The 13,483-nt window shown below is 34.1% G+C and overlaps 1 protein-coding gene across 2 annotated transcripts in view; it reads right to left on the reverse strand.

The window, feature by feature from the left end:
• Window positions 1-12,572, reverse strand: part of LOC129276708 (multiple epidermal growth factor-like domains protein 6) — a 34,395-nt gene extending 21,823 nt beyond the window's left edge. The window contains exons 1-14 of one of the 2 annotated variants that reach the window (XM_064109800.1): window positions 12,455-12,572; window positions 12,032-12,154; window positions 9,925-10,050; window positions 7,625-7,747; window positions 6,836-6,958; window positions 6,156-6,296; window positions 5,666-5,794; window positions 5,278-5,406; window positions 4,680-4,781; window positions 4,003-4,134; window positions 3,370-3,498; window positions 2,610-2,738; window positions 2,013-2,147; window positions 122-256 (exon numbers count right to left, since the gene is read on the reverse strand). In XM_064109800.1, coding sequence (XP_063965870.1) covers window positions 122-256; window positions 2,013-2,147; window positions 2,610-2,738; window positions 3,370-3,498; window positions 4,003-4,134; window positions 4,680-4,781; window positions 5,278-5,406; window positions 5,666-5,794; window positions 6,156-6,296; window positions 6,836-6,958; window positions 7,625-7,747; window positions 9,925-10,050; window positions 12,032-12,154; window positions 12,455-12,476 — 1,678 coding nt within the window. In that variant the 5' untranslated portion in view covers window positions 12,477-12,572. The remainder of the gene's footprint in view (window positions 1-121; window positions 257-2,012; window positions 2,148-2,609; window positions 2,739-3,369; window positions 3,499-4,002; window positions 4,135-4,679; window positions 4,782-5,277; window positions 5,407-5,665; window positions 5,795-6,155; window positions 6,297-6,835; window positions 6,959-7,624; window positions 7,748-9,924; window positions 10,051-12,031; window positions 12,155-12,454) is intronic. The other variant, XM_064109801.1, reaches the window with a different exon arrangement.
• Between the last annotated feature and the right edge of the window lie 911 nt (window positions 12,573-13,483).

Raw genomic sequence — 13,483 nt, forward strand, 5'->3', positions numbered from 1 at the left:
AATTCATCACATTTTATTATTTTACAATGTGCCCCAACATTCACACAATTCTCCTTTCTATCAAAACTCAGAAACACTCGGTTCTCACTACTACACAGTGTCCCAACAAAAGTGTACTCACATCGTTCGCATGCTTCTCCAGTGTATCCGGCCGAGCATTCCCTACTGCACTCTCCAGTGACCTTATTACACATAGAAGCATCCAGGCATTGACAGACGTGTCTGCACTGCTCACCGTACATCCCAAGACGACACTCTGCAAACAGAAAAATAAAGAGATATTTTCCATCATAACCAAAAGATTTTGTTTCTACTTTTAAATTTCCCCATTTATTTGAGGATTCTATCACTGTACGGAAAGTAAAGTAAATATTAAAGATGGATGAAGAGAACAACTGTGAGCATTCTATTTTTGTTCTCATGTTATTTAGGAAGAATATTATGGTAAACAGGTCCATAGCAAGGGATATTTAAAATATGGGCAAAAACGGCTTTCAAGCTATTATCTGTAAATATTACGCCGAGCAATAAGAGTATTTTTTCTATGAAATATGCAATGTACTGTATCATCAACTGTAAATTTATTATTGTTAGATCAGTAAGGAGCCCATTGTGCACTTTACTGCTTTGCTATGCTTACTTTTTTTTAGTTTCTATACATCTCTGCTACCTTTCTCGCTGTAATATGTTCTTAAAACTAGAGAAAACAGTGTTTTTAGTAACTGTTTTTGTCATTTGTCGAAAAATTAAAAACACAAACAATTCTTATCATATCAACATATAGTTTCCAATATATGAAGGGTCAGGGTTTGGTTTCATAAAAACATGTTACAATAACAAAAGCACAATTTCTTTAACAAATACTTTATCAACCAATCAGATTGAAGGGTTTCAGTATCTTTTAACTGTTATTTTTTTTTATATATACATATCATTTTTCCCCTCAGCTCTTTTGAATAGTTACATTATAGTTTCTTCCTCTACTTTCCTCCCATATCCCATACAAGCTCAGCTCCAATTTTTCCTTCCTTATTCAGGCGATATAATAATTATTATATATATATATATATATATATATATATATATATATATATATATATATATATATATATATATATATATATATATATATATTTTTTTTTTTTTTTTTTTTTTTTTTTTTCTCCACTCACCTCTTTTAGATTTACCACATTTGCTTATTTTACATGTATACTATGGTTTCTTCATAATACACCCCCTCTCTTCTATATTTGCTTTTACCTTTTTAGGCAATTTGCTTCCTCTTTTTCACATATACAGGTTTTTTTTTTCCCCTACTGTCTATATAGTCCTATGTTTTTTTCCCGTCACACCTAGTGGATTACAATATCAGTTACACCATATGTGTATTTATATTTTTTCATATACTTTTCTTTTTTGGATATATTTATATACATATTACTTATAGATACATATTTACACTTACCTTCTTCTCTTAGTTTGTTTAATGCTTTATCATATATACTTATATGTCTTTTGCACTTTATCAGTTGTTCCCCATTCTTTTCCCCCTTTTCCCCCCCCCCCCCCCACTCTTATGCACCAGTTTATTATGCCTTTCTTTGTAACCTGTTTGACCCACCTCTCACTAATTCTCTAGTTATTCATCCCTCTATCACTGTTTTGTTCCAGATCCTGTTTGATGTTGCCTGCCTCATTATCTTAATCCCTCTTGGCCTTACTTACACTAACTTCCCTTTGTGTCTGCCTACTCCTTTTACTTTCACCCCTTCACTAACCTGATTGGTCTTCTCTACTCACTAATGCCCCTTTTGTCTCCTTGTTTCTAGTGTTGCTGTAGCTTGTTTGTGGTCTATATCATGGTTGTTCCACTTTATATGTTTGTCATTTTGCCTCCGACGAAGATTCTGCTAGGATCGAAAGCTTAGGCCCCTTTTTGACTTTGTTATTTTTTTCATGAAACAGACCCCTAATCTGCATACATATTGGATTTTAATCTGCTTATTTTTTACCGTTTTGACATCTGTCTCCTTCATATCCTGGCTTGCATCTGCAGGCACCATCGACTGGATCGCATCCCAATGAATGGACGGGATGACAATCGCACTGCTCACTGCACATACTACCATAGTAGAAGTCGGGACAAGCTGCAACATTATGAAGGATAAATAGATCTTGATGAGACTAAAATTTTTGGTTAATGTCCACATGTTCATAGTGGCCAGCAAATGGGATCGAGTCGTATATAATGGATAGGATGAAAATTGCACTGTCCATTTCCTTTCCTGTCGTGTTACCTCTCACGGCATCCATGTGACTATCTCCTTATCCCATTGTTTGTGATCGATATTAATGATAATAATAATATAAATAATGATAATAATATTAATAATAAAAATAATTTTAAAGATATTCATCATCGCGTTAAATTCAATAGAGTTGAACTATATTCGGTTGTCTAGCGAAGTGGTTTACAAGTTTCAACCGATTCGCGAGACAGCCGAGTAAAGATAGTTCAACTTTATTTAATATGAATTACAATACTTAATAATAATAATAATATAAATTCACAGATGTAATTCCAGCTCAAATAAATTGCTTGGACTTACGTTGACTGCAATGAGGCCCAAAGTAGCCTGCCCTGCAGAGACATGTTCCCCAGCGTTCATTACATGTGATACCAGATGGGCAGTTGCATTCCTGTTCACAGTTCTTGCCCCAGAAGCCAGGAGGGCAACCTGATAATGTAAAAAGATATTTGACAAAAAAATAGATTTAGAAATTATGATATCAGTCAAATAGTATGATATCAATTAAAAGAAAATAGCCATCTTCAAAAACATGTCATATTGTTAGATTTCTCAAGACTATAACCTGTTATCATAGCTAGGGAATTACCCCGGCTCTCAGAACCTACAAATATTGAGAATTATGGAATGAAAAAAAATATGAAAAAAAGAAAAGATAAGAAGAAACAAGAGTAAAACAAATAAAAAAAGTGAGGAAATAGGAATTGTAGGAAGAAGAAAAAATAAAATGGGGAAATTGGAGAAAAAATCAAGATGGAGGAAGGAAGAAGAGAAGAATGGACAGAAACAGGAGGAGGAATAGGGAGGAAGGGAAAGAGAAAATCAAACAAAAGAAGACAAAGAAGGAGAAAAATAAAAGCAAAAAAAATCTAAAAGGGGAGCTTAGAATGGAAAAGAGAAGGAGAAGAAAAATAAGAAAACAAGAGAACAAAGAATAGGAGAAGAAGAAGAAGACGAACAAGAAGATGAATAAGAAGGAGAAGACAAAAAGGCAAAGAAGGAGGAGGAGGAAGTTGAAGAAAATGAAGGAGACAAGTAGAATCATTTAGTATCCACCTACCTTCAGTACAACGTGGTCCTTCAATCCCAGGAAGACAGGTACAATCACCAGTGATAGGATTACAGGTCCCTCCATTCTGACACAAACATGTCTGCTGACAGTTCTCACCAAAGAAGTTAGATGGACAAGCTAGACGGGAAAAGAGAGACAACATTAGATGCTTACATACTCATTCAATCACAATGATACATGTAGCTTAAGAGAACATATTATTCAGTCATCAAAATACCTGTCTTAACACCCACTTGAAACAGAGAAAGTTCCTGAAGATGTAAGCCAGAAATAAGACATATGCATTTCCCCGCAAAGAAAAGGTATTTTTTTGCTTCCATCCAAAGTTTTCGTAATTTGCATTTCCACTGCAATAATTTCTGTGACTTTAGATAAACTCTTCCTAAATTCTAAAATTTTTATTTTTAAACTATCTACTGACTTGCAGGTATTTCTTTTGGGAATCTTACAAGTGATTTTCTTTTGCACTGGACAATTATGTGGTTTATTCTGATGAAGTTGGAAATCCAGTTTGGAGAATACAAGTTACCTTCTATCATCAAGTTGGGACCTACCCTTTCAAGACAAAGTGATAAAAACTCTATTGAAAAAATAAAATTTGTGAGAAAGTTTTCAACTTACTCTCATTGCAGATAGTTCCTTGCCAGCCTGGGAGGCATTCACACCCGGTTAGATCTAGGTTGCAGCTTGCCCCGTTCATGCAGTCTGAACAGGAATAGTGGCACTGGGGTCCAAAGTTACCCTCCCGACAAACTAATTAAACGAAAGGAGCAAACATGAAATTATTATCAGTCAATATAACCGTATTAATAAAATTTAATTAATAAAAAGAGTCCTAAATTATTAATTTCCTACAAGAAATGTGGAGAGTATTCATGAGACAAATGTTCAGTGATTGTCGCTGACAATTTTGCTCTGAGCAAATAAGGTGCATAAAATTTGGTAGCTTATAACGATAGTCAGTTAAAATCACTGACTTTTTCATGAAAATGCTCCCTTTGTAAAGTTTTTCAACAGAGGACGATATCATGATAATAATGCATACAATTTGTATAACAAATTTTCTATTTTAATTAGCTGCTCAGTGTGCTTCAGAGCAAATCAGAGAAGGAAAAACATATTTTATATATGGTTGTTTGTGAAAGAGCACTATTATACAGTTATGTCTTCAATATTTCAGCAAATTGTATTCCGAATTATGGCTTAAAATCCAATAAAGTGCATATTTTTTACAGAAACAAGTTGAAAAATGTGGATCCTTTTGTAACCGAGCTCTACAAATGTTAAAGTGTACATACAGCTTGTCTGTGGTCCCTGTTCCAACTGGCCGGTGCTTAGCTCACTGTTGTAGATAGGAGGGAACTGATAGCTAGGGGATGGAGAGGGGCGAGTCAGCAACACTGAAATCAAAACAAAAGTCACAATGATTAGTTAATTATAGAATCCAGCTTGAAAATGATAACAAACAATGATACAGTCATCACTGAGAGATGAATTTAAGTCTAAAATAAGCTTATCAGACAGAGCAAATTCTTCTTCATACTGTCAAAATTTGAGATTGTACAGCTACAAAAAAGACAGTAGTTGGGTTTAAGAGTTTCTCTGACACAACTTGTTCTGGACTGCTTGGAAGTTTCACTTAGATTGTAAAGTTTGTATATCTCATGCTTGAGCAAACCCTAAACTTCAAACGTTGTTTTCTCTTTATTCTTTGAAGCTCTCACTGAATTTCTTCTCCATTCAATCAAGAATTTGTGTGGGTTATTCTTGATCAATTTTGACATGTCATAAATCATTTTGAAGCTTAGGACGAGCTTTATCAAGCTGAAGAAAATCTAAAAATTCTTTTCGGGCAATTTATGGTTGGTTTTAGGGTGGCAGGTCACAGTTACTTACATCTATGACAAGAGAAGCCGTCCTCGCCAAGAACAAAGGATTCGTTGCAACCACAAAGGTAGGATCCCTGAGTGTTGGTACATTGCTGTTCACATTCATGACTGCTTCGTTGGGCACATTCGTCAACGTCTGAGATTTAAATAAAAGGATGCAAAGTTTCAGGCATATCGGAAATACAGCGCTTAGAGTCAGTATAGGCCAGTATCCTGAAGTCTGAAGAATGTATATATCTGAAAAAAAATAATTTCTTTCCAGAAGACGAACAATTTACTTATCTGAAGAATTTAAAAACCTCTCTTTTCTGATATGAAACCATTAACTACACTGAAAAGTAAGAATCTACTTAAATAGAAGGAAACAATTTAACTCTAATTAAAGGTTTGCATACCTATACAGCTGCACTGATCATCGCTGAGGAAGAATCCTGGCCGACAAAGACAGGTATAGCTGCCCTCTGTGTTGATACATGTGTGAGTGGCCGCACAACAATGTTGACCAATGTTACACTCATTTTTATCTAGGAAAGCAAAGAAAAAATCAAATTAATTATTATTTTCATCATCATCAATGTCAACATCACCATCACCATCATTGTCATCAATCATCATGATCATCACCATCTGCACAATGACCATCAACATCAACATTATAATCATCAACAACACCATCAACATCATCATCATTATCACCAATATCAATATCAACATCATCATCATCACTATCGTAATCATCACCATCATCATCATCATCATCATCGTCATCACCATCACCACAATCACCATCATCATCACCATCATCATCACCATTATAATCATCAACATTATAATTATCATCATCACTATCATCATCATTATAATCATCATCATCATCCCCCTTACCTTGGCAGGTTCTCTGATCAGGGGAGAGCTCATAACCAATAGGACAGGTGCAAACAGGTCGATTCCATTTCATGGTGCAGTTGTATTGACACTGATGGTTCTCACATGGATCAATGGCCTCAATGTCGATTATTGCTTGCACTGTAAATAATAACAATTATAATATTAATGTATTATCGTGAAAATGGGCCAACATACAGGTTATGCTGGCTGCTGGAGTAGAAGGGGAGGGTGTTTCACGACAAGTGTACTACAGCATAATCATCATGATATGTAGGTGACAAGCATGATTAATTTTTATCAGACCTGACTCGCTATTAAACACCCCCGACATTTGCTAGATCAATAAATGAATAATTTTCAATTATCACCTTTATCACCGTTAACAGCATCACCATCATCCTCATTCTTTATCATCATCATCCATCATCATCATCATTATTACCATTATCATTACTATTATTATTATCATTTATCATTATCACACTATAATAATAATCATTAACATGATCCAGCTAACCTAAAGAGGAGACTGAATTTGGATCTTTTGGATTTAAAGGCTTAAACCTTTGGTCAGAAGCATCCAGAAGTATCCATATGTATTATCATTATTTTCATTATTATTCATTGTAGATATCATTATTCATTTTACACATTAGTTGTACGATGGGAATACTCACGTCTACATGTCCTGCCATTAGCTTCCAGCATGTAGTTGGTAACACAGCTACATCTGTATGATCCAACGGTGTTGGTACACTCCTGCTGGCAAACATGGTTCCTGGTAGCGCATTCGTCAATATCTGAGGAAAGCAAGAACAAAGAATATGTTGCTCCCTAAACATCCAAATTAAAGATTATGATGATGGAGATGATGGCCTTATGGGGACAATGTTAATGATGATGATGAGGATGATGTTGGGGATGATGTTGGGGATGAGGATGATGATAGTGATGATGATGATGATAGTGGTGACGGTGGTGATGATGGTGATGGTGGTGATGATGGTGGTGATGAGGATGATTGTGATGATGATGGTGGGGTGGTGATGAGGATGATGATGATGGTGGTGGTGGTGCTGAGGATGATTGTGAGGATGGTGATTGCATGTTTGGTGAATATAGTAATAATGATGATAATACCTATCAGGTCTATTCTATTTATCTTTTGGTATATTCATGCAGTTCACACAAGCCAACAAAATATATATTCATTTAACATTTCACAAAAACTTTTTTTTTTCATTTTCCAACAAAATATTAATAAAAAGAACAGATGAGCAATATTCAAAGCTATTGTAGAATTAAGATCAAATAACTAATCTATCCAAATTAATAGTAGAAACAGATAATGGTTTTCAGTGCTGCTTTCTCTTTATATATAGATGTATGTTCTAAAATAAGTTTATATAATTACTTTCTAGATTTTATTGATTAGTAGTTTAACCATCGTTCCTCTACATACATACCTTCACATCTACGTCCATCTTGCGCTAACCTGTAACCTGTGTTGCAGTTGCAGAAGGCTCTATCTCCCATGTTAAGGCAGGTGTGTTCGCATCCTCCATTGTTGATTGCACATGGGTTTGATGCTAAAAGGACATAGAAGAAGTAAATTATCAATACTCAAGTTCAGAAGAAGGCATCATAGCTCGGTCATTAGAGCAGGGTGTTTCGGGTTCTGGTGACCCACTTGATGCGCTAGTGATCTTAACCATGTCTGTCTGAGATGAGTGTAAGCCTTCGGTCATTCTATCACTCGCTTACAAGCATTCATGCTTTCTAGGCAATCACATAAAAAAATACCACAAATAAAATATTTTTCGTATATCGCAGCAACGCCTTACATCTACAACAGCTCTCTGTTCCTTCTATTGCAAGACTTGATTTCAAATGCAACTCAGAAATCATACTCAAGTCCTTAACGGGGACTTCTGATAAGTTTAAAATCAATATGCTCTTGATGATAAGAATAGTAATAATTGCAACTCTTTCTGCAACGAACCACTAATCTCTTGCTTGTGAAAGTAGGGACGGATCAAGAACAAAATTTGATCTACAATGGGTCCAAATTCATTGTATCAGTCTAAAATATTCAAGTATTGCTTCAAATGTTATAAACCATCCTTGAGGGAATAGACTTTTCAAATACCAATCGATGACCAAAACTTTCCATGCACAACATGGCTTCTGATTCTCAAAAGCAGTTTTCTTCTCATGAATCCAATTTACCATGGAGCTCCATGGATTTACCATCATCAGCAGAAATGTGTGACACTTTGCATTGATATGAAGAAGGGAAAATTTTAACTAAATTTAAAATAGATAATGAGATTAAATAGGAAATTTTGATGGATAGAAAATTTCAAAGTTCCAACTCCATTTTTTTTTCAATCCATATCGTTCAATTTCAACAGCTTAAAAAAGTAATCTGCGACTCATCAATGAAATCAAGACTTATGCTCTCGATGTTTGAATTACGATAATATTTCTTGGTGGGGTGTAAAACACATGTAATCCACACAATCTGAAAATGTAGCATTACTCACAATTCTATATAGTAAGTGAACCAGGACACCAAACATTTATGATTTGGGGTATAAGGTCAGGAAAGGGAGGGGTAAATTGAAGTTGTATACTGGTTTGGGTAAAAGAAACAGGTTCAAAAAGAAAGGCAAGGACTGTGTATATATATATATTTTATGTTCATTCATGAATAATACTAGCACATATTTGCAAAGAGATAAATATAGCAAAGGTATGTGATTTTTTTTTAATTACATATCTACATTGTGTATACATATTATATAAATATAAATATTATACCACATCTTACAGCCTTACACCTCATAAAGATTTATGCAATGGTATATTTTCTTCTTTTCTTAACATGTGAATGAAAAACAAGCGCCCATTACAAGTTCAATTCCTTTGCACCAGAGTATAACAAAATATCCACACCAGTACTGATAAAACAAATCAAGAAGTGCTTATAAATATATTTCATATAAAATAATTTGAAGGGTAAATATTCTATCATTGCATGATATCTTCTTGAAAAGAGATAAACTGAACTCACAAAATAGATATGATGAGCATGAATTGTTAAAGTATTTTTTTCGTATGCAGCATGCAGTACAATTATACTCATCAAAATGACAAAATGATCAGATAAAGATGTCGAGAATCAGGCCATTATACGAAAAATTATGAAAACTACAATAAAGAAGGATAGCATCACAATTAAGTGATTCAAGAATAAGTGTGAAAATCATGACCAACACACGCAAAGATTTCATGTACACATCTCGAAATGAGTTTTACCTGTTAACGATTCAACAAGATTGTGTGGAAAAAGTATTGGGTATGTTGATTTCATCAACCTTTCCACAAAAACCCCCCTAAAAACTGGCATTCAGAAAAGTTAGTAAACTACTTTCAAACTTCTTTGTCCCCCTTCCCTCAAATAATATAAATGTAATAAAAGAAAATTAAATACATTAGTAAAAAAAACCTGTATTATATCAATTTTCCAGTAGTATCCCATATTTAACAGGAATTGATATGACACCAAACCCTAACCCTTATATGACACCAAACCCCATTTCCATTTTTCCTAGATGTTACCTCCAAATTCCTCCCTAGCAAATTTCAATACTCTTTTACATGCATAGATATTTTATGTCATAATGATAAAATAAAGTATAACTGTGTTTTAGTGAGCGTGCATTGGTATCAAGATGTGCGGACGAAACCCCGTCGGACTTACGTTGACATGATCTTCCGTCACCGGACAGTCTATATCCGGCGTGGCACTGACACGAGAAATGACCGTAAGGATGTGACAGGCATTGGTGCTGACATCCTCCATTGTTGATCGCGCATCCATCTTGAGCTATCGTTGTTTAATCAAGTTTTTATTGATTTTAAAAACGAGTGGGGTTTTAAGGGAGGAAGTCAGGGAGTCGGGAAGACAGAAGAGATATAATCACAGAGCATGATTTGGTGGAATGAGTGAAATTTGGTTAGTTACAAGAACAAGAATTTTCTTTAAAGTATACACGAAAGCATGTTTGAAAGTTTGATTTTGCAGCTATATGTTAATTTCAAAATGACTGAATATTCAGATCAAATTTTATGATGGTCTACTTTTATACTGTAATAAGACATGAACGAAATAAACTTTGAGACATCTTGCAATTTAATTTCGATAATTGATTAACTTAAAAACTAAAAGAAATCTGAGACATTACATTTGAAGTATTTATTCAAACCACTACATGCCCATACCATTTTTCAAAGTGCTGCACTTTACAGATGTCATTATCTTCATGTTACTAATATTAATTGAATTGTATGTTTATGTACTTCTTTTAAAACCATGTAACCATTTTCTGTGTATACAAGACCTTACAAATTGTTTAATGCAAACAAACTGAATTTCCAATGTATTATTGCATCAATGATATAAAAAAACAAACTTTCATACATGCTTGAGGGTAAAATGAAAGACACAAGAAATATAATTGGCAATCTACAATGGAATCTACAAAACAATGTTTCTGTCAGACTATGAATAAATAAACATACAAAGATCATGAATAGGAGGTAATGGGTTATATCCCTGGTTGAGTCAGACCAAAGATTTTACAAATGGGACCTTTTATTTTCTTTCAACACAGTTCCACTTCCCAATTTTTCTTAGATTATACATGTATAGGGCCTACTATTTGAGTTTAATTTCTAATTTTCTTTTTTAAGTTTCAAATCTAGTAAGCTGTGATTCTGCATTTTTCAGAAACATACATTGTACCAAGTATTAATATGTCTCCTTAAAATCTCAATTTTTCCTCGAATGTGTTTTTGACACTTTAGATACATCATGTGCATATATCACACCTTTACCAGAAAATGCTATGCTTTCTACATCTTTTTCTGGTTGCTTGTGCGTACACTTAAAAGCGGGTGACACATAATGACACAGATATTTAGCATGGATGAGATAAATTTATGAGGCAGATATATAGTTTGTTTAAACTCATACTTATGATCCCAGAGGAGTTGAAGGGAAAGGAAATATAACTGGAATCACCATTATAGAGGGAGAAAAGTTTTGGAATATGAAATAAGGAGCTAACTAACGAAATAGCATGAACTTCAGAGACAATTAAAGCGTGGATTGGAAATTTAATAGATAATGCTATAATTAATATACCAATGTATTTTGAAACATGTACTTGTGTGTACAACAGTATGGATGAAGATTAAAGGGGTGCATATTTTGGAGGGATTTAGACCACAACCCATGGGTGACCACATCACAGCAATTCTAATCATGATAAATGCTCATGAAAAAAGTTTCAGTGTACACTATCTACACATGAATGGTGGGAAGGATTTGAGAAATTTGTTTAAAATCAGTAGGGATAATGGCCAGAAGAGCTAGGATGGATATATTCTGGTGAATAGAATTTACCACCGACCAAGCACCAGATTGTTTGTACCAGAGATAGTTCATAAAAGAGCAGTGTATAGTTTTCTACTTATGAATGGGAAGGATTGGAGGAATTTTTTGAAATCAGAAATGATAATGGCCAAGAGAGCTGATGGATATATACTGGTGAATAGAATTTACTATCGACCAAGCACCAATTTGTTTGGACGAGTGTTTTTCTCTTTTATTTTTTTTAAAGAGCAGTGTGAACTATTCTATATATGAATGGGAAGATTGGATAAATTGTTTGAAATCAGTAGGGATAATGGCAAAGAGACCGAGGATGGATGTAAATACTGGTGGATAAAATCAACTATCACCCAAGCACAAGTTCATTTTAAAGAGAGATAATTTATAAAAGATTTTTTCTGAGTGAGCTTACGGGTGCAGGTGACGCCATCGGGGTTGAGTCGTTCTCCGAAGGGGCATTCACACTCGAAACTTCCATGCGTGTTACGGCAGGTGTGTTGACAGCCTCCATTGTTCTGTTCACACTCATCAATATCTGAAGAATGAGATATATTTAATTATTAATGACTGTCTAAAAGATAACCCTCCAGTTTAGATTTGAAAGTCTCTAATTTTATCGAATTCTAGACATTTCAAGAATTAAAATCAGTGATAGAAAGGCAATTTTTTCAATTCATATAAAAATGGAAAATGAAAAATATAAATATTCCTCTAGAAAACAGGCAAAGGAGAAACAATAATTACAGAAATAATAGTTATTACTGTAAGAATAAATCAAACAATTAAGCAAATACATAGTGCACATTTAAAAATGGCAAATATTTTAAAATCATACCTCTACAACTGAATCCGTCCATGGCAAGTTCAAACCCTTCATCACATTTACAATAAAAGCTTCCAATAGTGTTACAGCACCGGCCACTGCATCCTCCATTGCTGAAAAGACACTCGTTGGTATCTGAAAGATAAATTGGAAGAAAAAATAAAATACTTTTTTTAAAGGTCATCATTTATTTACTTAATGCCATCATTATGCTCAGTGCTCATATACACCTCTCTTTTCATAACACTCTGTGGTGAAATAATCAATTTTGCAGTTATAGATTAGAATTGATTATCATTAACTTTGTAAGCGTTGATACCTTGAAAGAATGTCTATCATTTACACAGAATTTACATTTCAGTATTTTCTTGTTCTGGTTGTTTTTATTAATGGATTTCAGAAGACACGTTAGGGTTATCAGAAAGTTTTGTTTCTAATTCAAAAAATACTTTTTATTAGTCATACACTAGTCACTTTCTTGTATACCACAATCAGATAGGCATATTGGTAGATTAGTAGTTTCAAACTTCTATAAATGACTTTTCTATGAAACAGATCAATTTTCATTAAGTCTTACATAGGATTATTAATATTCAAGCACATAATTTAAAAAGGAGCTCATCCATCATTATATTTTCAAATCTCTTTTTTATCAACACGACACTTCCTCTGTGTTTATCATCATTGCATCATAACATTTTGTTTACAAACCACAAACTCACAAAAATAACTCCACAATCCTTATGTATCTGTTCATATCTAGCCTAACCTATCTATTCAAGGACTTCATTTTCTGTTTACCATCGACCATCACCAGACAAACTTCATATCTCATTCTAACTACTGGCCATCCATTCAAACATTCTCCCCATGTAGGCTATCAGGTTTTTAATCTCGCAGCATGAAACATTGTATCTCTGCAGAGATAGATCAGGTTTCCTCAGGAAACCTTGAACTTTTCACTCGCAAAGCATCAAGAGTGCAAACGGTTCAGAAGTTGATAGTATATCACAAGGTGGATGTCACCCTGCATCAGAAGTG

Source organism: Lytechinus pictus, chromosome 14, assembly GCF_037042905.1.
Source record: "Lytechinus pictus isolate F3 Inbred chromosome 14, Lp3.0, whole genome shotgun sequence".
NCBI lineage: Eukaryota > Metazoa > Echinodermata > Echinoidea > Temnopleuroida > Toxopneustidae > Lytechinus > Lytechinus pictus.